Source organism: Tasmannia lanceolata, unplaced genomic scaffold (genome assembly GCF_043159265.1).
Source record: "Tasmannia lanceolata isolate RefF3 unplaced genomic scaffold, GAP_Taslan_0.1 ptg000015l, whole genome shotgun sequence".
Classification (NCBI taxonomy): Eukaryota; Viridiplantae; Streptophyta; class Magnoliopsida; order Canellales; family Winteraceae; genus Tasmannia; species Tasmannia lanceolata.
The window spans coordinates 54,448,163-54,475,372 of record NW_027518692.1 but is presented as its reverse complement, the minus strand read 5'-3'; the positions used below and the strand labels follow the sequence as shown (position 1 = coordinate 54,475,372).

Below are 27,210 nucleotides of genomic sequence, written 5' to 3'. Positions count from 1 at the left end.
TATATTGCATGCAAGCAGGGATCTATGTATAAGCTTTCTACTTTTCATTCATTCCGAGTAACCACATTTGCTTGCTCTTGCTCAGACTGAATCAGTATAAAAAAAATTTATGAAGAGTAGATGCTGGCATCAATTTCCCTTGTTGTGCACCGTGGTCAAGTAAGATATCTGGATTGTTGGGGAAACAACTTCTTATTTTCTATGAAACCAAGTTGTTATTACATCTCCCGTGACCTTCATGCACCGGGGTGTTTTCTGACAAATTTCTCATACACCATAAAATTGTAAAGTGTCATCGTTTGAAACTTCAGGATAAATTTTTTTCTTATTTTTTGGATAGGTGAGATGTTAGAAGTGAATATATGATAGTGAATGCATATTATACTCTATGGCTTCTTAAAATTGAGGTGCATCATGAGCTGGCATGATTTATGAATAAGTGGTTGGACTGTTTTCATTTGCATAATAGTAACAATATGATCCAAAAGACTTTATCGCTTGCTTGTTTCACGTGTTCCATGTCGTCTATCTCTTAAGGGTTCTTTTATTGGTTGAAGATGATGCTGCATCAACTTCTATTTCTTTTTCAATTCTAAAGATAGTAACTTTAAAAAAAATTGCATCCTCAACTTTCAAAGTAACATGTAGATGAGGAGTTTCTAGATTTAGGAATTTGTAGGCCGTGAGTATTCAATGAAAGCACAATTGGTTCTCCGATGCCCTACTTCAGAATTATTGTTATCTGGTACCCTTATATGTCCTAGGAATAAGTGTTAGGTTATAATTCACACGAAATAATCTTAATTTTCTTGTGAGAAATTCAATTAAGAATACAACATTCCAAGAACAATGCCTCTCTCAAATCACTCTTAGATAATCGTAAACCAGTGGGAATGTAGTAAACCATCTCAACTAGTGTATATAAAGTAGAAGTTGAAAACTTTCTTGGTCATATGCTCCAAAACAAACAGCACCTTAGAGATAACGGTTCCAATGTGGAAGGTCTCGTCGACGATGATTCCACTCGTGATCTAGTTTCCCATTACTTGGAACTTCATAACCCAAGGTGCAATCAAGTTGCCATTCACAAACTTAAATTCATCTAATTGTGTAAACAGAAGTTGTTTCATTACTTCTATTTCAGTGTAGATGGTCTTTATAGGCGCCCCCCGCACCGCCCACACACACACACGACTACCCGTTTTGAATTTATGTCACATTTGCTTTCACAGCATCAACAATAGAATTATTGTTTGAAGTGAATGTCCCAATGCATTGTTGACAAGCCATGGTGAGTATACAACAGACCTTGAGTTGCTTGAGAAGATGCATCATCTTTTGTTTTCGTTTTTGAAAGCTTGTTATATAAAAGCTTTCAACCATTACTTGGCTTGGACTCGCAGGGATGCTGGAATTTATGAGTCCGTTGATTTTTTATCTTCGACTTGTTAGTTTATGTGTACAAGGAACGTGATAGGGGGTATCATCAGAGCAGGAAATTTCAAGCTAAAATTGTTGCCTCTGATATGGTTGGTTTCAGAAGAAATGCTAGAGCCAGTGTGCCGAGATGGGTACGTCTAATAGTTGTGTCAATGCCGGTTGGCAGCATTTGGTTGCCTCCACTCCTTAAGGCCCTGTTCGATTGTGACTCCAAAAACCAATTATTGGACTCAATTTTACATAAAATTTTGAGTCCAATGATTTGTTTTGGACTCACAATCGGTTGACATAATCTCAAACGAACAGGGCCTAAGGGATTGGCTTCCCATGACATGCTTCAACCCCATAGATTCAGAATGCTGTGGGCCGAAACCTTGGTGGTGGCTGAGGAGTTGTGCAAAACTTGCAGTGGGAAATCATTTAAGTGGTTTAAGAGTGGTGTGGTGATTTTTGAAAACCATGCAAAACAAAGGGATTTAAAAAAAAATACATTTCAGATTCTTTAATTTATAAGACTTCCAACAAGAAGGCAATATCATCATCTCCCCACTCTGGCCTTGAGATATAATAAGGAAACAGTCATTGTTATCTCTAACATCGTCCCTGTCATCGTGACTAGTGAGGCGTTAACTGGGGTGTTTCAGAAGATAAAAGTAGTTTTTATTGGTTTTGAACAGTATGAGACCAAAGGCTTTGTTTGGATTGTGCCCTTTAAATTCGAGTGGGGTTCTGATTGATGGGCTCCGAATGGATGCACCATGTTGTAGAAATCTCCACCGTTGGACGGACATATAATCCTTTGATGAATGGATGGTTAAGATACTCCACATCCAATGAGAACATCTCCACATATTGGAGGGCAAGGTTTGTCCAATGGGAAAGACCACAGGGGACGTGTCATGATTTGTACAAGATCAACGGTCTCGATTCCACACACACAAAATGTTTTGATTTTGATCCCCTCTGGGGCCCAAAATTGCCGTCCCCATTGATCTTGAAAGTGGCATTCTGCTGAGACCATTGTTTAGAATTTTTCATAAACATCACCCGAGGGGCTATGTTATGACACAAGTCTAGCCCATTATCGTTGACCCAATGTCCATTTGGCATGGGACCATGATCATGTGGATCCTGAGGGATGGTCCACAGATCAACGATGTGGATTACACATACCTGTCTCGTGTGGGACCCAACATTGATGAATCCTAGTGAAACACAGATTAAAAAGATTTTCTTCCCTCTTTCCAAGTCTCTTCTTCGTAGTAGAGACGAATTGCGGAATTGGGTTACCTTTCTCACCAAGCAATGTTCTCTTCTATTTCATCCCCACTTCGGATCCCCTGTTTTTCTTATTCCTCTTCAACCAAAACCAGAATAATGGTGGCTCGGTTATCATCTCCCAATCCCACTTTTTCTTCTACAACAGAGCTTCAATCAAAACCCAAACCATGGCTCCTTGTAGGGCTCGGAAACCCTGGCAAAAAGTACTGTGGAACTCGACACAACGTATGCATTTCTTTTTCTTCTCTTTTTCATCTCCATCTCTTAATTTATCACTTGAAACCTCATGCTCTCTTTCTTATTTATTTCAATTGGCTTGCCTTCATCTTATTCAATTCTGTCTTTCTCTCTCCCTTTTGTTATGCTTCTGACTCGAAATTTTGAAAATCTGACTCTATAGAAATTCGGAAGAACACATGGGTTTTTTTTAGATACCCTCCAAATTCAGAACAACACTTGGGTTTTTCGTTTTTTTATGTCCTTCTCATTAATACGAGTGTGGTTTATAATTACAGTGTAGTTTCGATTCACCACAATGGGTATAATTATGTGAAGCCCAATTTTATGTACGGAAATTAGTTAACAATTGTCCAGTTTTTTTTTTTAATGGTTAAGCTGGGGTTAGACCCCTATGGTATATTAAATAAAGAAAGATGATACAATAGGAATAAGACCACTGCCCAATTCTTAGAACAATGTCTAAGGAAGAGGACCCTTAAAGGCAAACTCAAAACAAGCAAGAGAAAAGAAAATACATGAGCAGGATTTGAGCTGTTGGTGAGGCTTGAGAGGCACGTGATCCCTAGAGCCGGTCCCCATACTCAGGTGAAGCCATGTTTACTGTGAATTGTCCTGAGTTATCTGACCATTAACTTTTAAAAAATTGCTTATTGTGGCATCCCTTCATTGGGCTTGGATCCTAGTGTCCTGTTTCTTTCTAATTATGCCCTAGTGATGTAGGAAAAATTATTATTGTTACATCCCTTCATTGGGCTTGGACCCTAGGGTCCTGTTTCTTACTAATTATGCCCTAGTGATATAGGAAAAATCCTACTATGGATGCATTGAGACCAACTGATGTAACTAGATCCAAAAGAAAAACCCTTAACAACCAAGAACCCTCCAAAATCAAGAAATGACAACAGCTGTATTTATTCTATAATCAAAACTAAATTTTCAGCAGAAACAGTATTCCAAAATGAATTTTTGGATTCTAACTGAATTACAAAAGATAAATTTTCCAGAATTTTAAGATTGGTAGATGATAGATCACTCCAATCTTCATTATTCACAGCTGAAGTAACTTTCTTGAAATAGCTTTCAAAAAGGAAAAAAAATCTTGAAATAGAATGTCCTAAGAACAAACTGTCTACAAGATGAAAACCACTAATCTTGTTGGAAAGAAAAAATCAATGAAAAATAATAAAGATTATGGCAAGAAGAAACAAGGGGTTGATTTATCGGTGCAGTCACATAATCTGGTCTAACTTCAGATAGCCTTGGACCCCACTTTGGAGCTTATGATTTGAAACTTGGTGTGGATGATCATCACCAAGTCAACTACCTATGGTTTAAATTTGGTGTAAAACAGTTCACGCTTGTTATGGTGGTTAGAAGAGGACTGGTTTATTAATTACTGAAATAAGGTCAGATTTAAGTAATGCGGGGCACCTAAGGAATTTTAGTTATAAATTTGGACGGCCAAGTCACTTTTCTTGGGATGCTATTGTTTGCTTGAAGCTAGAAAACTCACATTGAGAGGCATGAAACCTCGGGTTCATGTATGAGAAAAAAGAAAGAGAGATAACATGCGACTTTCGTTGCTATTGTCTTGTTTTGTTTTGTGACCTTTTAGGGTTTACCCTATTTATATTCCTCTTCAACTTGATCTTCTTCTTGGACCCATTGTTTTGCTGCGTTTTTTCTCCTTTTATACTATTTTGAATTAGAAGCAAGCAAACATGAAACATGTAAACTCCACTGAAATGTATGTTTTCTTTCTCTATATTGAAATATTTGGCACGATTTTCTCAACTTTATGTCCTTAGTAGGTCCAATACTTGTAATACTATTTACACAGTGAGGTTTAAAATCAATATTAATCAATATTGCCAATCATTGGCACTAGTCTGCATACTATCATTTCATGGAATGACATATTTTTCATATCAGCCGCTGAAGAAAACTCATATTCAGGATTTGCTGTCCAGTTAGGTGAAACAAACCTTGATGAATGAGAGTAATTGCTTTCTTTCCCTTTATAAAATGCATTCTACATAAGGTCGAAGAGATGGAAGTCGATTTAATTTGGCATCAAATATTACATTTCCACTTGCTATGTCAGTCCTTGCAGTTATGCCGATTCTCACTGCTTGATGCTGTATTTGATATAACTAAAGTCCAATTTGATGCATCAATGGCAACCAAATTGCATGGTATTTTGCTCTAAGTACATGTTTGCTTTTATTTTGATAAACTGTTGTTTTGTGAACTTCCTTTCAGGTGGGTTTTGAGATGATTGACACTATAGCTCAAGCAGAAGGGATATCAGTTAGCAGCATTCAGTTCAGATCTTTATTTGGAAAAGGTTAGCGCATGAAAAAGTTGCATCTTTTTTCTTGAAGCAACCACCCCGTGAGCGAGTGTATGGTTTTGGTGTTGCATTTGTTTTTTCTTTTGAAAAATAGTCATGTATGTTCCTGTCCGTATCAGCCAATTTCCCTCCGAATAACCTTTACTGTGGTTAAGGTTTCCATAATTACTTTCATTGGGACCATCTTAGTATAAGGCTAGGATGGCAGTCTGCTGCAAGTAACACTTTTCCAAGGTTGTTTGATATGGTTACTAACTAGAAAGTTCTCCATGCGTTCGGTATTGCTTCAATTTTCCATTTCAAGGTGTAGATTTAACAATTGATAATAGGAGCAAGAAAAACCATTCAAGCTTGCTCAAAGATCTGATATTTTTGCTAGCAGTTTTAAACATCCAGTCTAGATCCACTGATGTCCAAGATGAATTAAGAACTGCATGGTTGCTAAGTCTAGTAATGGGGGTGAAGACCAATTCAGTTGCCCTAATTCTAATTTTGCATTGGAAAACTAAATAAAAGCATGTGGAATCCCATAGTGGCACGATTTGAGTGTAAGCTTTCATCATGAAAGAGGGGGCTTTGTACGGAAACATAGCAATGACGGTAGGATTTTCTACCCAAACAGAAAATAGAGATTTTTTTTAGTCAAATCCATGTACTTATCTGACAGGGATCAATTCACAAAGGAAGAGATAACGTCTTCTTTGTTCGTCAAAACAACAAGAGTTATGCACTTCAACCTTTAGTGGACAAGGACCCCAAAGCTTCTCAAGTGGAGGGGCAATAATGTATGGCAGTAAAGGGATCATTTGTTAAATCCAAGAAGAAAGTGATGTGTGATGGTGTCAAAAAGAAGCAAAAGAAGCCCACACAAGAGTTATTCACTTCAACCTTTAGTGGACGAGAAGGACAAGGACACCAAAGCTTCTCAAGTGGAGGGGCAATCATGTATGGCAAAAAGGGATCATTTGTTAAATCCAAGAAAGTGATGTGTGATGGTGTCAAAAAGAAGCAAAAGAAGCCTGCTCCGCCTAAAGCTAAGGCCACATCCCCATGTAGTACACGTCTCTTGGATAGGATAAGTGATTTGAAAATTCCAAAAGCTAAACATCCCTAAATTTTAGCATGCTTTTATATTTTTTTATCAGTTTTGCTTCATTAAAAGAGTCCTGATATATTTTAGTAATTTACTTGTTAGGAGTTTGGTAGGATTAGGAGTTCGAATCCTAATTGGAAATAAGTAGCGAGATTTTTTTTCTATATAAAGCCTAACGTGCTGGGTTGTTGCACGATTTACGGTTGTTTTGAAAATTAAGAAAATTTCTTCTTCTTTAGAAAGTAGTGGTTTTGTTCTTGTTCTTTGTGGATTCAAAGAACGGGACATCGTGGATTCGACGGCACCCTTCGTGGATTCGAAGGCTTTATTCGAACGGAGGTCGAAGCGTTCAACCCCCGTCTTGTTCTCCGCACTTCCGGCTACGCCATTATCGCTCGTTTGGGGAAGAGGAAAGGGTAAAGATTCCCAATTTTGGTCCATACTAGTAGGAGTGCGCATTAATTGGTTATAACCGAATTAACCGCCCGAACCGAATTCGGTCGGTCAATTCGGTTCGGTTTCGGGGTGCTTCGGTTCGGTTTCGGTTATAAAAAATCCAAATTTCGGTTAGCGGTTAGCGGAGGAAAAAAATTCGGTTTAACCTAAAACCGAAATTAATGAGTTGCCTAACTTGATATCCACTACCCCCATTTTCACTTGGGACAGCCCCTGTTTATGATACAGTACATATCATTCAATGCAAGGAGGTTCTCCCTTGTAAAAATAACGATCCTAATTTTTAGTCTTTCAAAAATCAAAACCTAATTTCAATTTTCCCTTTTATCATGGTAGTGCAAAAGAGTTAAAAGACCAAACCCAAAAGCAACTAGGGTTTTTTCTCCTCTCTAACTCTCCTCTCTACCGCCGGACGGCCTCATCTTCGACTCCGGCGGACTGACGTCTCCACCAGTTCATCCATTTGACAGCCATCGGCAAGAAAAAGAAGAAGAAGAAGAGGAAAAAGAAGAAGTGTGGATCAACATCCCTCGACTCTCCCTCTCGCCTCTCTGTCTCTCTCTCATAGGTTCGTAGTGTTCATCTATTTTTCATCTGTTTAGGGTTTCATCTATTTGTGAAGCTATTTTTTCGTTTTATGGTTTATAGGTTTAGGGGTTTAGGGTTTAGGGGCATGCATCTCATCTATTTTGGTTTAGGCTTTCAATCTATTATGGATTTCATCTATTAGAGGTTAGGGCTTTCATATATTTTCTTTGAAACCTCTGGCAAATGTTAATAACCATGCTTTAGGGTTTTATGTTTTTTTTTCATCTAGTTTTTTGCTTTTAATCGGTTATTCGGTTAAAACCGAAAACCGATTTCGGTTTTCAGTTTCGGTTCGGTTCGGTTCTCACAAATTCGGTTTCGGTTTCGGTTCCAAAATCCGAGTAACCGAAATATGTTCGGTTCCACCTTCTCGGTTATTTCGGTTCGGTTTTAACCGAATAACCACCCCTACATACTAGCATCACCGAGAGTTCTGGAAGCAGGTCTAGACAGAATCGTCACCATTGACCACCTGATCAATAGAAATTGAGAGCTTCACAATACCAACAATATGTGTTTTAAGCATAGTTTCAAAACTCTCCCGCTTCATCATCGACTCGCATGAGTCGACTTCCTTTTACCTTGGCCGAGTTCTTTTCCAAGTTTGCATTTTCCCCTACAAAGTTAATCAAAACTCTTTTTGACTCTTTCGAGTTATGACTACGTCAACTGAATACTTGGTCACGTCAAATGAGTATGCATTCAATCCACGCCAAGTGGACTAGGATTTGCTTTGGTCTCATCTTGGCCCGCATTCGTGTTTTGAAACACTGTTTTTTAAGTCAGAAGAATCAGTTAGTCACCTTCTAATTCATTGCCCTATAGCCGCAGAAATATAAAACTTTATTTTCTCCATGTTAGACAATTGATCATTCAATATTGCATGGAAGGTGCTGACATGGTTAGCAAGAAGATTGCTGCGTGGTTTGGGTCTTTAAATAACTCTCTGGACAGAAAAGAATGAGAGGATATTCAGAATAAAAATACCAAGTACGGAATCATTGAAGAAGAAGGTGATGGGTAGATCGTTGGAGTGGGCATGCACAACCATTGATGATTAGGAGGAAATGTGTGTGTGTGTGTGTGTGTGTGTGTGTGTGTGTGTGTGTGCGTGCGTGCCAAGGTATAGAGACATTTTGTGTTTTGGTTGACAATTGGGTATACAACTAAACAATCTTATTTGTTTATTGTCTTTCTTGAGGGATAGTCCTCATACATGTAATTTTCTTTTGTATACATTAATTGAAATATTGTGTGTCAAATAAGAGAGGAAAAGTTGGTTTGTCGTGCTTGTTTTATGTATCACTGTTGATATGCTCTTAAAATCCACAGCATACTCTATAAGGAAAGCGCTCATTATTTTTTTAATTTGTTTTTTTCTACAATCTCTTGATCCTGATTACTTCTATCTGTTTGTATGTAGGCTCCATAGGAAATGTTCCGGTTATGCTTGCCAAACCACAAACTTTCATGAATGCAAGTGGTGAGTCTGTAAGTATGCTCATCTTAAATGACTCTATGTTGGTACAAATAGTCATTACTTTGTCTTATGATAGTATACATTTGAACTCATTTGTGTAGGTTGGATCCCTGGTTTCATATTTCAAGATACCACATAATCAAGTGCTCGTGGTAAAGTATTTATCATTTTCCAACATGTCAAACAATGACATTTCCTTTTCTTTCCTCCTTCCAATCCTTGAAAGTGTGATTCTTTTTTCTTCAGTTGTATGATGACTTAGATTTGCCTTTTGCGTCATTGCGGTTACTTCCAAAAGGTGGACACGGGGGGCACAATGGGTAATTTATTCATTTGCATTATTTCAGTTTAGTCAATTTATACAGTATGGTTCCTAATGCTTTTTCTCTATATCTGTAAGTTAGTGTATGTCTTACTCATAAAGAAATTAATCTGTTTCACTTGTCATAGTTTTCCAAACACCTCTGATTTGTTCTCTGTGTTGAAAGACACATAAAAATTTAGAGACTGCATAATTATTCAAAAAACAAAGTATAGGTTTCTTACCCATTTTGCTTTTGAAATCGATCAAGTGACACCAAACTAAAAATAGTAGGTGTGAATGACGATTGCAGAACATCTCAAACCACAACCATTTCCATATCTTCTGGGTTTATTTATTTGGCGAGGCAGCTTAAGTATTCTCTTACTTGGTCTCTTTTAGGCCAAACATCTCTTCTTGGAATGAAAATGCAAGATAAAAAGCATTCACACCAAATGAGATTTAAGTCAAGAAAAAAAGTCAGTCACAGGGTAAAATCACACGGATTGTAACTGAGTTGGGCTACACCTTGTTTCCCGCTCCAATCTTGTACTTATTGTTGGGATTAATGAAGTTACTGTTTCTCAAAAAAAAAAGGCCTCTTTGACACACATTTCTTCAATACTAGCCTGCAAATCTTTACTGTGGACTGGTAGGAAGATCGTAATCTGCTCATATTGCTTATGACATATATCTTTTCTTTTCAGGATGGCAAAGTTTCTTCACATCTAAGAATATAATTTGCAACTGTATCTTTTTAGACCTTTAGTTTATTTTCCATGTTTGTTTCCTTCACTCTGTATATCATACAGGATGATTAAGAACGTGCTCTGTTTGGATGCAGACAGTTATGAAGTAGATTAGTGGTATAAGTAGTCAATAGGGAGGAGACAAACTTTTGTAATGTTTGATCTACCAAGGATTTACCTCGTAGAATAGTGATAAGTAGTGTTTGGTTGCCAATCTCGGAAGTAATGGGAGAGGGTGTCATTACCAATATATATATATGAGGAAACTGTTGGTGAGCTTAAGCTCACCAAACTTATGGTGAGCTAGCTTGCCCAATCACTTGGGTCCCACATTTTGGGGAGTGATCCAAACCATTCATTTGCAAGGCCTTATCATAGATAGGGGGTGTACCAAAAATCAGCTCCGTAGGATCATCCGAACCCCTCCATTTGTGGAGGACAAAAATGGGGCAGATTTGCATCTATGTAAGGGACTTTCAAATGAATGGTTTGGATCATCCTAACAAAGTGGGCCCCCATGTGATTGGGCAAGCTAGCTCACCATAAGTTTGCAGTTTCCTCTATATATATATATATATATATATATATATATATATATATATATATATATATATATATATATATATAGAGAGAGAGAGAGAGAGAGAGAAAACGGTTCCTACACATATGTGTAGATAAGTTATCTACACACTAGCTTAAAATACGGTTCTCTATATATATATATATATATATATATATATATATATATATAGAGAGAGAGAGAGAGAGAGAGAGCAAAATTCTACTTGAAGAATTTTTCCATTTTGGAGCAATGAGGCATGGGGGGGGGGGGGGGGGGGGGGAGGAGAGCTCATTGGTGCCACATCACCAGACACAAGCAATAATTAGCTATGATTCTTGTCTGGTAGTCTCCATGGATTGTGATGCTAAATTGGCAAACAAACACCAAAAAGTGCATTATTTTTGCTTGGGGATTGCTTAAGGCTCCCTTGCAATTGGCATCCAAACAGAGCCTTAATTATTTTGCTTGGGTATTGCTGAAGGCTCCCTTGCAATTGGCATCCAACAGAGCCTTAAATGTTTGTTTGATATGTTGTAATTGGTGTACCTATGCATGAGGTTAAATCATTATTGATTGTTTGTGAATTTTGTTTCCTTGCAGGATGAGAAATATTATTGACCACTTGAAAGGAAGCCGTGAATTTCCACGACTAAGGATAGGTAAGGGCAGCTATCATAAGCCGCCTTGTTCTTGCTTATTCTCACCCTTCATCTCTAGTTACAAAGCTTTAATTTGGTTTATGAAATTTGTTTTAGGCATTGGACGGCCGCCTGGGAAAATGGATCCAGTCAACTTTGTTCTTCGACCATTTAATAAACAGGAACGCCAAGAGGTACGTCCCCCAACTTGTTACAGAAATTTTACGCAATTGTTGCTATTTTTGTTTATTTTTTTATATCAACTGTAAAAAGAGGCCAAATTATTCAATTCCAAATGTTCTTTGCTGTTTGTTTCAGCTCGACTTTACCTTTCAGAATGGATTGGAAGCAGTGAGGATTCTTCTTCTCGAAGGATTTGATAAGAGTGCAACCTTTGTTAACAGCTCGAAATCAATGAAATTGAACAATTAAGAGCTTCGGTGGCTTTGATTACTGTAACGATTCAATTCTTTAGGTTGATGCGAAAATTTCGCACACCAAAATTTTGTATTGGTGATCATGGCTGATAACCATGTAATAAGTAATTGATCACCATGAAATGGAAATATAATATGCTTTGTAGAAAATATTTTGCCAGGATTTTTTTTTTAAAATTTCTTGATTTAGAGAGAGGATAAATTTAAGGAATATTGAAATGATAAATTAAAGGTCCCAGTAAATAAAACTTGGAAGTGTGGTAATTCAAGTCACTTTTTTCATGTGTAAACAATGAAGATGCAGGAAATTCTGGAAAAAAAAAAAAAAAAATTCTTTTCCAAACTTTTGCAGATAATTCCTGCAGTCAAAACAAGGCCTAAGGCTGTGCGTTTTGGTTCGTGTGGCTGACAAACTTTTGGCAGTATCAGGTGAACCCAAGAAGACTTTTCCAAGATACAGGTCTCGTGTGAACACGATCATCCTATCAATGAACGATCAATGTACAGGATCATCTTATCAAGGAACACAATCACCATTAAACATGCCACGTGTAAATGTATAGGGTGGGCCATGATCGGCCAGGGGAACTAAGACAATTCTATTGTTTTTTAGTATTTTTTTTTCAACAAAATACCATCAACATGTCTGGTTGAGTATGAACAAGAAGAGGGGCATGGCCCCCTAATGACTAGTACATAATGGATTTTACGTAAGCGGCCTCCCCAAGTCCTATCAAGGCAAAGTGTAATTTAGTCCGGCCCCCCAGTGTAAATTCGTGGGTCCGCCTCTGTGAAGAGGGGAGATCAATTTGGTCCACATGACATGTTGAAACGAATCCAACAAGATAAAAAAAAGCTCTTGGAAAGGAGAAAGCGAGAGGTTTGAAAGGGGACAAGAGAACGAGGAGGAGCATATCCCTCCTTGGGAAGAATACAAAGAGTATTTGAGTATCTGAAGAATAGAGGACAAGCGTGACCCACGTGGGCACCGACAATGTGACCCGCCCCAATCTCCACTGTAAAACGAGGACCATATTCGTAAAATCAGACCGTTGATCTGTGTGGGCCATTGGGATAAAAAACCATGGTACCAAATTCAATTCGATAACATGAAATAAAGTAGGGAAATGATATATTTGCCCCCATCATTGTTTTTAGCAAAAGCACCACCCGACCCCACCCAAATTTCACCCCCTACTTGCTAGTCTCTCACTTTTTGTACGGAGACATATTACGCGTTTCATCTCTCCACAACCACGTGCTTTACCACTCAAAGTATCCTATGTAGAATTTGTTGGATCTCACAACCACATAATCATTCATTCACATGATGTCAAGAATTTGACTAATGCAGAGGGCGATGATTTTTTTTCACCCCCCTTTAGGATTATGCGCTCCCCTTTTAACGTGATTTGACGTCAAAAGCGTGCAACAATTCACGTGAAAAGGCGCATAATCCTTAAGGGGGGGTGAAAAAATCATCTCCCCGAAGCAATTGTAAACTATTTTGAAAATATAATTGTCTAATTACTTGATGTAATTATATGTGTACAAGATTCCATGCGTAAAAGCTCTGTTTGGGTTGCCTGCCTCTCCTCGATGGGAATGGAAGTGAAAAAAGACTGATCCCTCTCTCTTTCAATTTGTTTCCATAAAATTTATCGGGGAGTGATAAATTGACTCTCATATATCTTAAATCGACTCCCCATGTGTCTTTCTCTCTCCTCTGCGACACATGGGGGTCGATTTAAGATATTTGGGAGTCGATTTATCAATGCCTAATTTATTTTGTACAACGCTTTTTTATAGAAGTCTTTGTACATAAAACAACAAACGGTTCTCTTTTACTTTTCTTCCCATCCATAGGTGTGTTTAGATTGCCGGAATCAGAATCGGCCCAAATTAGAACCGAGGCGGAATTAGAGGGAGAAATGTGGCATTCCAAGGGAGGAGATGACCACACAGAAGGTCTGAGATAAGGGGAGACTACAGACTTCGACTGTTCCTGAGCTCCATCATTTTCTCAAAATTTAAGAGGATTGATATAATATTTTGAATGGGTACACCCACATGAGATCACCATGACGGGGAGCCTTCATCTAGTGGGCAAACATCAGTGGCCATCCGATGTAAACCGCTGCTCAACTTCATCATAACCGCCCATCTACATACCCACTTGCAAACTAGTTGGTTACGTTGATAATGTTCGGAGGGTGACTTTCGGACTTTAAGCACATGCAATTTATGTACAAGGGTAGCCCACGTAAGAAATAACAAGATTGTTTGACTATTTCAGATCAAGTCCGGGCCCACCACGTGTTTTCTTCATGTATGGTTGTCCAATAACGAGAGAGAGAGAGAGAGAGAGAGAGAGAGAGAGAGAGAGGTGGGTCACCCTTGCCTCTAGAATAAGGAAAATTCTATTTCTATTGTTGGAATTGATATTTTTCACATCATTTTCTTCCCTGGGCCACTTCCTCTAGGCCTCTATCTTATTTATGAATACTAAATATGGACGGCCATGCATGCACATGCAGTCCCAAAAACCAGGGGGACCCAGCTTTTTTGGGTGATCCCAACCGATCATTTGTTGGGCCCTTATGTAGATAGGTTGTGCCCGGAGCATCTTCTATGTAGGATGTTCCTAACCCTTCAATTTGTGGAGGTTTAAAATGGATGGCAGTGTCAAAATCTCCACAGAACGGAGGGTAATGATCATCCTGTAGAGAAGATTTTCCGGGTACACCTATCTGCATCAGGACCCAACCAATGAACGGTTTGGATCATCCAAAAAATGTAGGCCCCTTATTTTTTTCAGGCCGAACATGCATGCCCGGCCGGCCACCATATAATTTTCCATGTTTTTTTAGAGGGGTGGCCCGGGGAAGAAAAGGGGCGAATATATCATTCACCTCTATTATTTGTGAAAATGACTCTCTTCCTAATCGTTCTACTAATATTAATGGCATTTTTTTCTTTCAAATTTCTATTTCCAAGTTGTGGTAGTGATGTTACAAAGTGATTAGAGAAGACATAATAACAATAATGAGAAGAGACAAAAACAAGGGGGGTGACGGTGGTGCGCCGTTCCCGTATATCATTCCAAGGTATCCACCACCGTCGGTGACCCCAGAGCCGGCTCCGGTCCCACCATTGTTGAAACCCGGATTCGTTATGCTCATTCCGTTGTCCCTGTTCCACCAAACAAAAACATCCTAATCATCAATCATTCAATCACATGCAAACCAATTATTTATTATCACTATTGCTATTGATATTACAATTTGAAACTTTACGAGCAACATACTAGATAGTAATTTGTCGACTTCTATAGGAAAGTTAATAGCTAAAAATTTGAGAATTTACCAACATAAAATAATTTAAAAGTTGATAATTCGATGGCAATATATCACGATAAAGGTAAAAAAAACTTTGTATAGTGATAAATAGGTGATAGCAGATGCAAACTCTCATTGTCCTATATGCTTAACCAGCTGTTACAATAGACAAAGGCTGGTGATATTGGCACTGCCATGTTTTTATAATTGCACTAGCTCACCTTATCTTTTATTTTTGAACCGGCTTGGAAGAGCTTTTTGGGATTGAAATAGCCTTGGAGAGTTGGTTAAATATTAAAATACAAGTAGAATTAGTGTGAATATCAGTAACCTCGCAAAAAAGCTCATGCCACAAGGTGACTTTGTACTTATTTTCAAAAACATGGTGCTGCCTATATCATTTTCCTAAAAATTAGCCTTTTTATGGAATTACGGTCACATAAGGTATACTGCAGCATATTAAAATCATATGTATAGAATTTTGATTAATTTTTAGGAAACTGATATGAAGACCGAGAGCACCAAAGAGCATGAGACCTGAACTGAGAATATGCCATGTGTACAAAAACAAAATTACTTTTTGTTGATTTTCCCAAATCTAAGGGGTTGCTCAAGTCATTAAGGCAGGACAACCAAACCGAAAAAAGAATTGGTTCCCTACTCCCTAGCATTACTCTAATTTTTAATGTTATTATATACTTATGCTTCGTTTGGTTGCATAAAAGCTGGGCAGCTGTCTGAATTTGGTTTGGATTTGCCATCTCATTCCATGTTTGGTCGTCAAAATAGCATTGGGACTCCCTTGGATTTCACCCATGTAATAATTACTTGTGTGATGATGTCGATTCCTTGTCCCTCCTAAAAGCAAATCATTTAAAGACTAAAAAAATTTTGGTTGAATTTTCTAGGGAATGATGCTCTCTCTTTCTCTCTCTTGCCTCTGTTCCTATATTGGTAATGACACCCCTACTTTTTCTCCTCTTTCTTTCCGAGGATATGCCGTGCAACCAAACACTGGTTCATTATTCTCCAAGGTAATTCTAGACAAATTAAAATGCTTCTCTCATCCCGCTTGACTTCATATTCCACTACTTTCCGAGCCCATCCCTAGCAACCAAACGGAGTTAGGGTCACATTCTGAAAATGATACTCCCACCCCCTTTTTTTGGTTTCCTAAACAGGCAATTTTCAGAAAAAAACAGACAAGAGAGTGGAAATGTTGTCATTTAGGGATATGAGAAAACGGTGGAAAAGGGAGCGAAAACATCATTTCCCATTAACTGTATCGTGATTAATGGCAAACCTTGTGACTATGCTATTCAAAGACCCCACACCATATCCTCAGTACTAAGTCTCAAAAGTATAAAGCAACTGATGAGGGACTTGAGAGGATATCCAGTGTATTTAGATACTGAAAGATTTAGCTCCTGATTCTTCACCCTCATCTGTATTAAACTATTTTCGACAGCCAAATCGAGATATTTTTTCACCCCCCCCCCCCCTTTTAACGTCAATTGCGGGCGTATTTTAACGTTTTTGGACGTCAAATCACGTTAACAGTGGGGCGCATTATCCTACAGGGGATGAAAAAATCATCGCCCTTGTCTAAATTGTAAAGAACCAATTATTTAAAATAATCAAAAGAGGATATTAGAATTCTAAAACCATCTCAAAAGTCCCTTGAATCCATTATTAGGTGAAAGCACAATCCGAACCGTTCATTGGGTGGGCCCACAGTAAATTTTTAGAGTTCATGCAATGCATAGGTGGCGTTACTTACCAAAAGGATGGGGGCCAACTACAACATCACAGTCACATGCACACCAAAAACACATTCAATAACAAGCGTCATTCGTTCTCAGCTTTCGGCGATCTCTGTTTTTATTATACTCTTTACAAGGGGTGGCCCGGGCAAGAGAAGGGGGCGACTATATAATTTCAGGATAAATATAGTAAATGTGGGCCCTACGCCCCTACACCTTAGCTGGCAAGCATCGGTTAGGAATAAACGAGCATTGGGTGCGAATAAAGTGACGCACACTCCATACAAAATAGAGTCTCCAACCGAGGATTTTCTCAATTTGAAATAGAATAAAAAATAAATATATTTTATTAAATTAAATAAAAAGAGACCTGAACGTGGGCCCACATGGTTCTAAAAGAGCGCGAATAGGGGCACATGCATCGATGGAAACTTGGACCAAGTGAGAAAAGGCCATTTTGAGAGCGGGCTGAATCATAGCGGCCAATGAGGGAGAAGAAGTTTAAATTAATGGAGGAGTGGCAGTATCGGAATAGAGGGGGTGCGGTTATCATTGTTTTTAATAAAAATGTCCTTCGGAAGTGGGGTTTCCAAAAACAGGGCCGACGAACAGAGGTGAGACTACTCGTTTCAGAGACCGAGAACAGGGGGTGTCAGAAGAAGTGAATAAAGGGTGGCTGACAATAAAAAAATAGGGTATTTTAGTCCTTTCGCAGGGTTGGAAAAAAATATTTAATTTATCATGGCGGATAAAATAAAGTAAAAAGGACGCGCTTAGACAGTTAGACCTCATTATAGTACAAAAAAGTTGTCCGTTCTTACTAATGGGCCCCACCTTTATACCGATCCGGACCGTCTATCTGTAGAGGGCAAAGTACATTGTCAAATTGGCAAGATTTTTAACCAGTAGAGATCCAATGTAGGGTTAAACAGATGGATGGTCTAGATCAACGCGTTAGATCTTTTTATTAAGTGGGAGATTTTTTTTCATTTTGCGCAACACCCATCTACAAGTGGGTCCATAAATGAACGGTTCGGATGGTCAAGTTGTGGGTTCCACTACAGTTTTTTTAACACTAATCAATGGAAGAGGAGAAAGAAATAGGAATCAAATACCTGGGCCCACCCAATACACCTGCGTTCGTGGTTAGCTGATCAATGAGAGCCGCTGATTTGGGATCCACACTCGAAGCCTTTGCATATTTCGCACCCAAGCCTGCCCCGGAAGAAGTAAAAAAAGCTCCGTTCACCATTATATCCCCCTCCGTTCTCCAATTCCACCCCATCCATACATTCTCCTCTGTTTCAACTCTCTTCGTAACCTACACACCCCCAGCGCACATTAGCCCACACCCCCATACAAAAAACAGAGTAAAACAGAGCAAAACAGAGACTAAAAAAATGAAAAAAAAAATCAGTACCTCCTTGGCATTTTGATCAAACGGTGCCGTGTACCGATTCCCCTGACTATTGACGGTCGGATTAGCACTACCCCCAATAGCATACATCTCCCACTGCGTAAAATCATTATTCACAACATGAAAATAACCCCTTCTACACCTAGGCATTCTCTGAACCAAGGCCTCCCCAAAATGGTTAAAAGCAATCGTAACCTGCATGCCGGAATCCGGCAAGAAATCATCTCTAGCACCCAAAAGCATAACCTCATCGTGATGTGAAAAATAATTATTCGATATAGTAATCCCAGTCGACCCCATTATAGCATCAATAAGCCCATCTCTACAGTAAGACAAAGAACAATGATCCACCCAAAGATCCCTAGCCCCAAAAATCGATATCCCATCACCGTCCGATTCAGTCCTCCATCCATAATGGGTCGGACTGGATCTTACATTCGCCTTGCCGGACGGAACACAGTGATGAACATGAATGTTGTGAATGATTACATTGCTAATATATTGTAATGTAATGCAACCTCCACCGGTGATGTGTACATTCGCACCTCGGCCATCTATGGTTTTGTAGCTGTTCATGATCAGTTCTTGGTTTAATTTTATCATCATATCGGCTGCGAATATGATCCATAGGGGTTGCTCTTGGATAACGGCGTACCGGAGGGTCCCCGGTGTTGGGTTCACGGCATCCCGGTCTGATGAGTCTGTGACCACGTAGATCTGACCGTCCCTTCCTCCAATCGCGTCTTTACCGAACCCTATTCCGCAGTTTGCTAACCGCTGACGGTTTTGTTGCCAGTTTGGGTCACACCTCCAACAGTCATCTATTGGGTTTCCGGTCATACACTGAGACCCAACTTTGTTAGTCCCTAATAATGCCCTTCTGGAAACGGATTCGTTCAATCTCCTGCAAAACAGAACACAAAAATGAAACCCTAACCCTAACTCAACTACATTGGATTTTGAGTATCTTTAACCTCTTACCTTTGAACATCTTGGACTATGGATTCTGGATCTGGGTGTGGGAAAGAGAAGTTGAATGTGGCTAAGACTAAAATAGTGGGTGAGAGTGATTTCAGAAGCCAGATTAGGAGAATGCATGTGGTAGAGAGCATCTTTTCTCTGCAGCTTTCTTTCTTCTTCAATGAACTGGGTTTTTTTGTTCTTCAGTGAGCTTTGATTAAGTGGGGAAGGGATTGGATTTTTTTTGGGAAATGGGTTGTCTTATTTATAGCATTAGAAAAAAGGGATTGAAAACTTCTTTGTTAGGTTTTAGGAGAGACCTGGCTATCTGTCTGTCTCTCCCAATCCTACCTGGCTTGTTAACCAGACATTTCAATGTTAAGGTTTTAAGGTTAAAATAATAAATATTAATGAGTCCTTCCGAAAGGAGAGAAGTACGGAATGTGGGCTAATGTTTAGTGAAAATACGGATTGTGGGCACTTTCTAAAACAAAAACAAAAAATGGGCTAATCTTCAAAATCGGGTTGGAAAAAAAACCTCGATACCCTTCTGACATCAATAGAAACATCATTCAGCCTCTTTTTTCATTATTAGCGTTCTTTTGGTTCGTCTGGCATTTGAACTGACAGAAGTCACAGAACCTTGGGTTCGTTTCTATCTTGACCGTCGGAAATACCTAGAGACAGATGGATGCCTGACATGTGTTGAAAAACTTTTTGGAATGCTAGCGGCTATATATAGTCGGTTTAGTTTTGATTGAAATCTTTCTATGAACCCAGAGTCCTTGGGTTCCTTTAAATCTTGGTCGTCGCCAATATAAATAGACGGTCGGATCCACGACACGTGGACATCAATATGAAACGGTGGAGTCTTGTAATAATACCCCTCTCTGTAACCATACTCCTTTCTCTGTAACCATTATTTCCATCGGCGTACCCATTATTCATATTCCCCTCTGTAACCATTATTTCCATCGGCGTACCAATTATTTCAGCCGGCGTACCCATTACTCCCCTCTTAGTAACCATTATTTCCATCGACGTACCCATTATTTCCGCCGGCGTACCCATTACTCTCCTCTCTTTAACCATTATTTCCATCGGCGTACCCATTATTTCCGCCGGGACACCCATTATTCCCCTCTTTGTAACCATTATTTCCGCCGGCGTACCCATTATTGCCCTCTCTGTAACCATTATTTCCATTGGCGTACCCATTATTTTCCTCTCTGTAACCATTATTTCCATCGGCGTACCCATTATTTCCCTCTTTGTAACCATTATTTCCATCGACGTACACATTATTTCCGCTGGCGTACCCATTATTTTCCTCTCTGTAACCATTATTTCCATCGGCGTCCCATTATTTTCCTCCAGCGTACCTATTATTTCTATCTTGGCCGTCGAAAAATACCTAGAGACGGATGGATGAATGACACATGTTGAAAAGATAAGTGAGAAAAAATAACGTCTACCGTTCTAAGCCAAAAGATAACGTCAGTGTTCCAAAAAGTACAATAACGTTGGGGTTCTAAAAAGTTTTCCAACACGTGTCAAGATCCATCCGTCTCTAGTTATTTGCAACGGCCAAGATAGAAACGAACCCAAGGTTCTCTCGGTTCAAATACGCATTTAAATGAACTAAAAGAAGCCTCGTAAATCGGGCAAATTTAAGAGGTAGTAATAAAAAAGGAGGACTCTGTCGATGTCATAATGGTGTCATAAGGGTATCAGGGTCTTTTGACCACCCGATTTTGAAGTTTAGCCTAAGAAAAGTTTTGAAGTTTAGCCCTTTTTTTTCTTGTTTTCAAAGGTACCCTCAATCCGTATTTTCACTAAACATAGGCCCTCATCCGTACTTTTCTCTTCCGGAAGATTAAAAAAACAGAGTAAAGTGGGGAAACGATTTAAAGACCTTTCGAAGGTTATTACAGTTCCCAAAAAGGTCTGAGAAGAAAAGACAAGCTGTTTAGTGCAATTATTAAAATGCTGATATCATTTACCAGTCTAAAAGTAGACTTATTAAAACATGGTTGTACAAAAAGTGGACTGATCTGTACAAAAAGTGAACCGATCTCTCTCTCTCTCCATGGAGCCCACTTCACTTCAGGTTAGAATTACATAGTCCATTCCTCAAAGTAGTTTAACCTCCATGGAGAAAAGGAAATGATATTGGCAGTCCTTAGACGGGGCATTGCAGACCCGTTTGGTTGCCAGTAAACTTTTTGTCCTAGGAAGTTTTAGTAAAATTTTCATCTCAACCCATGTTTGGTTGCTTTTTAGCACTAGAATTTTTTTAATCCCACTCTTGCAATGATTGCTTGTGTGGTGAATTTTTTTAAGCTCACTCTTGTAATAATTGCCTTTTCATCCCATCCCAAAATAATCCGAGGAACCAAAAATAAGCTTGAGAAGATTTTTTTTTCTTCCCAACAGTTCAAGCAACCAAACAAAGTTTTTTTTTTTTTCCCACCATAGTCCGGTCAACCAAACATGTGGTTTTTCATTTACCAGGATACTTCTAGGACATTTTTTCCCCACCAATATCCTTGGATTTTTTTCTCCAACATAAATCCTAGGAACAAAAAAAATCCCGGCAACCAAACAGAAATAACAAATTCGTTCCCTTTTCTTCTTCCCCGCGCCACACCTTGTGGGCTTGTGGTGTAAAAAAAAAGTAGTACAATCACACTTTGGGGTGTGGGGATGAATATATCACTTTCCAAAATCAAATGACCGTTCACCCGCTGTGGTTACTTTCCTTTGTTGGTTACTTTCCTTCTCGGAGTTTGTTCCTTTAATTACGTTCGTGTGCATTACCGATCCCGGACGTTCAAATAGTGAGACCAAAATATGCTGATCAAGTGATATTATCATTCGATCAATGTGGCAACAAAAAAAAAGTGATATTATCATTCGATCAATGTGGCAATCAAATAAGAGATAAGCACCTGATCCGATGACCATAGACCCTTGATCCATCATGTTCCTTTTAGTGTTTTGCTAAGGAAAGCTGAAATGTTGATTTTCGTAGTTCTTTATCTCACACATGGAAAGGACCGTGACCATATGGATTGCCTCATGATGATCTACAAGATCATCTGTCTTGATTTTACTTGCATGCCTGCCCATTTTACAATTCAAAACTTACCCTTTCTCACCATTGCTAGGTAAATGTGACTGTTCGTTTTGACTTTTTCTTTTCATAAAAGGAGAAAGTCTAATTATAATTCAAATTATAATATTTACTCAATTTTGTCTTAATGTGTCTTTGATCTTTATGCTTGTGCACTCTATGCCTTTGTAGTCTTTTAGAAGCAAATTTGATTTTCCCCTCTTTCCCCTTGTGCTTTTGGGAGACATTTAGTCTCACATTGGAAAGTGGAGGAAAGGATCAGGACTATATATTGGTTTTCACTTCTCTTATCTTATATATGAGGAAAGGAAAAAGGGGCTTACACGCATGAGTGGCCAAGTGGACCTAGTGGGCTTTCGGTTATATTACGTGCGTGCGCCGTCCGACTCGGCCATCCGTGGGTGTGCTCGAAATTATTGGCGAATTTTCACTTGGAGAAAAAGTGATTGTTCGTTGCACTATTTCTCATTTTTATTTTTTATTTTGTTACTGGACATGTATATTCTCCCGTAACTTCAAAGTTATTGGCGAATAACTTTGCCGTTCTTGGTATTCAACTTCGAAGTTATCAGCGATGTTATTTTCTGCTTTGGTTTTGTAACTATGGATGGCACGTCTGGTGAGTTTCCGATTACAATAGGACTGCACCAAGGACCAGCTCTAAGCCCTTATCTTTTTACTCTAGTTATGAATGAACTTACATAGGATATCCAGGACGAGGTGTCGTGGTGTATATTATTTGCAGATGACATAGTATTAATTGATGTAATGAGGTGGGGCGGCGATATAGTAAATATGGCCGGACAGGAGGTACCGAAGAGTGATATCTTTCGCTATCTTGGTTCAATCCTACACAAGGAATGAGAGATTGAAAATGATGTTAATCACATAATAAGAGCAGGTTGGTTGAAGTGGAAGCATGCTTTAGGTGTTCTATGCTATCGTAGAATACATACCAAGTTGAAGGGAAAGTTTTATAAGATAGTTGTGAGGCCAGTCATGCTGTACGGCTCAGAATGTTGAGCCACCAAAAACCAGCATGCGCATAAGATGAGTGCAGCGGAGATGTGAATGCTTAGATGGATGTGTGGCCACACACAAGGTTAGATTGAATTAAAAATGAAAATATCCGTAAAAAGGTGGGGGTGGCACCGATTGAGAAGAAGATGAGAGAGCACCGCTTAAGATGGTTTAGGCATATCCAACATAGGCCTTTGGATGCTTCAGTGAGAAGAAGTAACTCGTGCCAAGTTGATGCAGTAAAAAGATGTATGGGCAGACCGAAAATAACTTGGGTAGAAACAGTGAGGAAAGACTTGTGGGCTAGGAACATAACAGAGAACATGACCTTGGACATGATAGAATGGAAGAAAATGATCCATGTAGATGAACCCAACTAGTGTCAGGAGTAGACTGAGTTGGGTTGAGTTGTTTTTTAACCACCCATTACGTGCTGCTTTTTAAGGAGACGTTTGGCGAGTGAGAAAAGACACGAATAGAAAGTTTTCTCTATGTATTTTTCTCTTTTTCTTCTACCTTTTGTTTTTTTACTCTGAAAAGTTTTGGGGCCATTTTCCTTCTTTAATAAATGCTGCATAAGTGTATTCTTTAGGTATCCGGGTAGCGTGAGTGCACCCCTATGTAACGAAGTTTTGCTAACTATGGTTGGGAATGATGATTTTGTATGCCTTAATGAGGTGGCCCACATGGTCTTGGTCCCATGCCTAATGGACATCCAGTGCTTAAAATGAAAGCACAAAATAAAAATCAACGGCTTAGCTTCTCTTGGAATAAATCTAGATAGTTTAATGGTTCTCTAATCAAGGCCGATGAACGGCAATGGGCTGGAGATCTGGGCACCAATCAAACCAACGGATCATATCGTATCTATGTGACCGGAATTGGGGACTAAAATTGACCGTTAGAAATGAGACCAACTGCCTCACGTGATCACTTTTCTTACTTTCTGTTGGTTTTCTTTAGCCTTGCCTTAAATACTAATTAATCAAGTGTTTTATAGTTTAATGAAGAAGGGAGTGTCATTACTAAAACAAGGACTGTCGATATCATTTCCACGACAACACAGCCGTATCTTAAATAGCGGGATATGTGCTTTCCGTGGATTGTAGAAAGAGGAGTCTCTCTCAACTTTACCGCATTTTGCAGTATGACCTCATTCTAAATCAACTGGACCCACTTGCATTGAATAGTTGGGCTTCATTTTTCATTTTTGTGAGCAATCCACTTTATGAGATATGCTTTCATACGGGATAGACTTTCGTAGTAAAAAAATACAATGTGGGCCACATTATTGGATGATCTAAACCATTCATTTGTTCGACTCGATGTAGATTTGCCCTGCTTGAATTTCTTTTCTGCAGCATCAGATTATGGAGAAGAATTTTGGGGCAGAGCCCTATCTACGGGGGATAACAAATGAAAGGTTTGCAATTCTCCTCCCAAAAAGTTGTACAATAATTCAATCATCCTAGTGTAGTTGCAACATCCAGACTAACATTCTAGGAATAGGGTTTTATTGCCCAAACTCCCTTTAGCCCCAACCTTTTATTACCAACTAAAATCCATGTTATTTTCATGAAATTTGACAATTTTCATGAAAATTGATCTCAAACTTTGATTTTGCTGCTAAGCTTGGTTTTAGAATGTTTTATACTCCAAATTTTGGTCTCACATTGTTTTGCAGACATTTTCCCAACTACCTTATTACTATATCAAGTGCAAAGACACACCACAATACTCTTGGAACAGCTTTGAGACATTAGAGTTCTCGATGAAGTAGTTCTCGAAGCGGAAAAAGAAACTGGGGAGCGTTGAAGATTTCATGACTTCAACAAATGCAAATCAGATTCAGAACCCCAAGAATGTGGCTCGACTAATTCTTTTTTGAAATGGTTGCTACGGGGAAGGAACCCGTGTTTTAACAGGCAAAAGTCCCCGGGAATTGGAAAGTGTTAGGCACCAAACTCATTTCATCAAAATTGGACTTTACTCATGTACATTATCATTTCTTAAATATGAAAAAATTACTGTGACATGAATTATGAAGTGCAGTAAGTAAAGGTTACAGAGACATATAACGCAAAAGGGAAAATTGGTCTTTCAATTTCATTCAACCCGAATTCCCAAAAATCAACTGGAGTTGCACCCTAAAATGATTCGAGATTCTGCCACAAAAATGTGGTAAAAAGCTAAAGTGAAAACCCACCAACCTCGCTCGGTAAATGAAATGAAAAGAAAATAATCACAGGGGGTAAGGTTGGGTCCTACATATCTCGAGAACATCTAAAGGGTAAGTATCTTTGGCGTGGCGGGACCCACAATAATGGTTTACTCGTAGGGAGAGGCAAGAATGTCAAAAGTTGTTCAAATGTAGAAGGACCAAATGCCGGACTTTTGCAGGAAATGCACTTCATTTTCAATGGATAATTGACGTGAGAAGAGGCTATTTGTCTTCTTGGGGTGTGCAAATTATGTGGAATAAACCGAATTTATGGTGGGCCCATCTCACATGTTTTTAACCTATGACCTTTGGGGCTGTGGGGAATTTTTTTAGAAACTTTTTACATTGAAAATGACGTTAACCCTTTCGCCTTATGGGTTATATCAATGTGACCTTTAGCCATAAAAATAAAAAATCATGAGTGCATCTGTAAAGATGTATATTTAATTCCAGATGTGGACGAGCATAATCGAACCATTGGATTGTATGCATGGCTAATCTCCGAGAAATCTAGTACATTCATTGCTCTAGATGCCATATCAGACTGTTTCTATGGATTATTAATTGGATGTAGGACACAACTAACGCATTGATTGTATGATCGAACATTTTTTACGGCTAACTCGACATGGTTTGCAGTTGTTTGGCATGCATCACTTTTATCCTCTTGGAAGTATGTATGTGGGCCTCGGATGACTCTGATTGCACCAAATTCTCTAATTCTATCGTGGTCTTTCCTGCTCTACTCTCAATTATATGCTACTTGATTCATTTTGTGTGATGATATATTTGCCCCTGTAGGATGATCCACACCCCTTATAACGTGATTTGACGTCAAAAAACGTTAAAAGTCTGCCGTAAATCACTTTATAAGCGGTGCGAATTTAACGTCTCCCTTCATTTTTTATGTTTTTACATGCCTCTCAAGTCTCAATGGGGTGGTGCTAATATTCTTGCGCGGGCCAATATAATTCTTCATTGTGTATGGGCTCTTCAATGGTCGCAGTCTTCCTCGCGGCGGAGCTTGCTCCTCTCAGGCCCTGTTTGTTTTGGATTTTGAGAACCGACTGTCATTCCATAACTGATTATTGGACTCAAAATTAAGCGAACTCGGATCTATTGCTTTCACCTCCTTAAAAGACAAAAATCAATTGCAGAGATAAAATAAGGGGGTCTACACTCTGTTCTTAGAAATATATGTCACTTTGGAATGCAATTCACTTTACCGAATTCAATTTCCAAAAGGGTCTGTTCCAGTTGGGGTGAATAGGGGTGACATATTTTCGGATTTCCTCGGCCAAATTGTAAATCAATAGATTTTTTTCGTTTTTCCATTCATCCTTATATTTTTGGATTTCCTCAATTTAAGGTGTTCCTCAACTTGATCGGCCAAATTGTAAATCATTTTTCAAATTCCCGCCACATAATTATTTGAGAAAATAAATATTTAATAATATATTAATTTTACAAAAATTACGTTGCTAATTTTCTTCAAATTTTTTTTTGATAAATTTTCGGTTTGTCTTGACCAATTGTCAAGTATAGTCAGGGTAATAAATATATTCAATTTTCATGTATCTGTTGAGGCCTTTAAATACACTCAAATTAAATATAACTTAATCAAGAATTCCACAGCTAATTCCTCAACTTTGATCGGCACATTGAAATGAGGCCCGACATGGGCATTCGTAACTGTCCTATGTAGTGCCCTATGTCCCATACCAAAGAGTTCACCAC

At 38.8% G+C, this 27,210-nt stretch overlaps 2 protein-coding genes across 3 annotated transcripts; one reads left to right on the top strand and one right to left on the bottom strand.

The window, feature by feature from the left end:
• The first annotated feature begins 30 nt into the window (after nucleotides 1–30).
• On the top strand, nucleotides 31–11,768 carry LOC143892459 (Peptidyl-tRNA hydrolase family protein). 2 transcript variants are annotated; one of them, XM_077397083.1, is made up of 8 exons: nucleotides 31–159; nucleotides 5,224–5,308; nucleotides 8,875–8,942; nucleotides 9,033–9,083; nucleotides 9,178–9,251; nucleotides 11,144–11,202; nucleotides 11,299–11,375; nucleotides 11,500–11,768. In XM_077397083.1, the coding sequence occupies exons 1-8, from the start codon at nucleotides 121–123 to the stop codon at nucleotides 11,611–11,613; spliced, it is 567 nt and encodes a 188-aa protein (XP_077253198.1). In that variant the 5' UTR covers nucleotides 31–120; the 3' UTR covers nucleotides 11,614–11,768. The 2 variants fall into 2 exon arrangements, with proteins under 2 accessions (XP_077253198.1, XP_077253197.1); XM_077397082.1 differs by lacking the exon at nucleotides 31–159 and adding an exon at nucleotides 2,677–2,946.
• A 2,804-nt stretch (nucleotides 11,769–14,572) lies between these two features.
• Nucleotides 14,573–19,460, bottom strand: LOC143892457 (putative pectate lyase 5). Its single transcript, XM_077397080.1, has 4 exons — nucleotides 19,118–19,460; nucleotides 18,140–19,040; nucleotides 17,835–18,040; nucleotides 14,573–14,810 (listed from the first exon to the last, which is right to left on the bottom strand). Exons 1-4 carry the CDS (start codon nucleotides 19,246–19,248, stop codon nucleotides 14,630–14,632), a joined length of 1,419 nt encoding a protein of 472 aa, XP_077253195.1. The 5' UTR covers nucleotides 19,249–19,460; the 3' UTR covers nucleotides 14,573–14,629.
• Between the last annotated feature and the right edge of the window lie 7,750 nt (nucleotides 19,461–27,210).

Coding starts and splice junctions, on each gene's coding strand:
- LOC143892459 (XM_077397082.1), top strand. CDS start 2,746: ATGTTCTCTTCTATTTCATCCCCACTTCGGATCCCCTGTTTTTCTTAT. Junction 9,084..9,177: donor CACATAATCAAGTGCTCGTG/GTAAAGTATTTA, acceptor TTTTTTCTTCAG/TTGTATGATGACTTAGATTT. Junction 11,203..11,298: donor ATTTCCACGACTAAGGATAG/GTAAGGGCAGCT, acceptor AATTTGTTTTAG/GCATTGGACGGCCGCCTGGG.
- LOC143892457 (XM_077397080.1), bottom strand. CDS start 19,248: ATGCTCTCTACCACATGCATTCTCCTAATCTGGCTTCTGAAATCACTC. Junction 19,041..19,117: donor ATAGTCCAAGATGTTCAAAG/GTAAGAGGTTAA, acceptor TCTGTTTTGCAG/GAGATTGAACGAATCCGTTT. Junction 18,041..18,139: donor TTGATCAAAATGCCAAGGAG/GTACTGATTTTT, acceptor GGGGGTGTGTAG/GTTACGAAGAGAGTTGAAAC.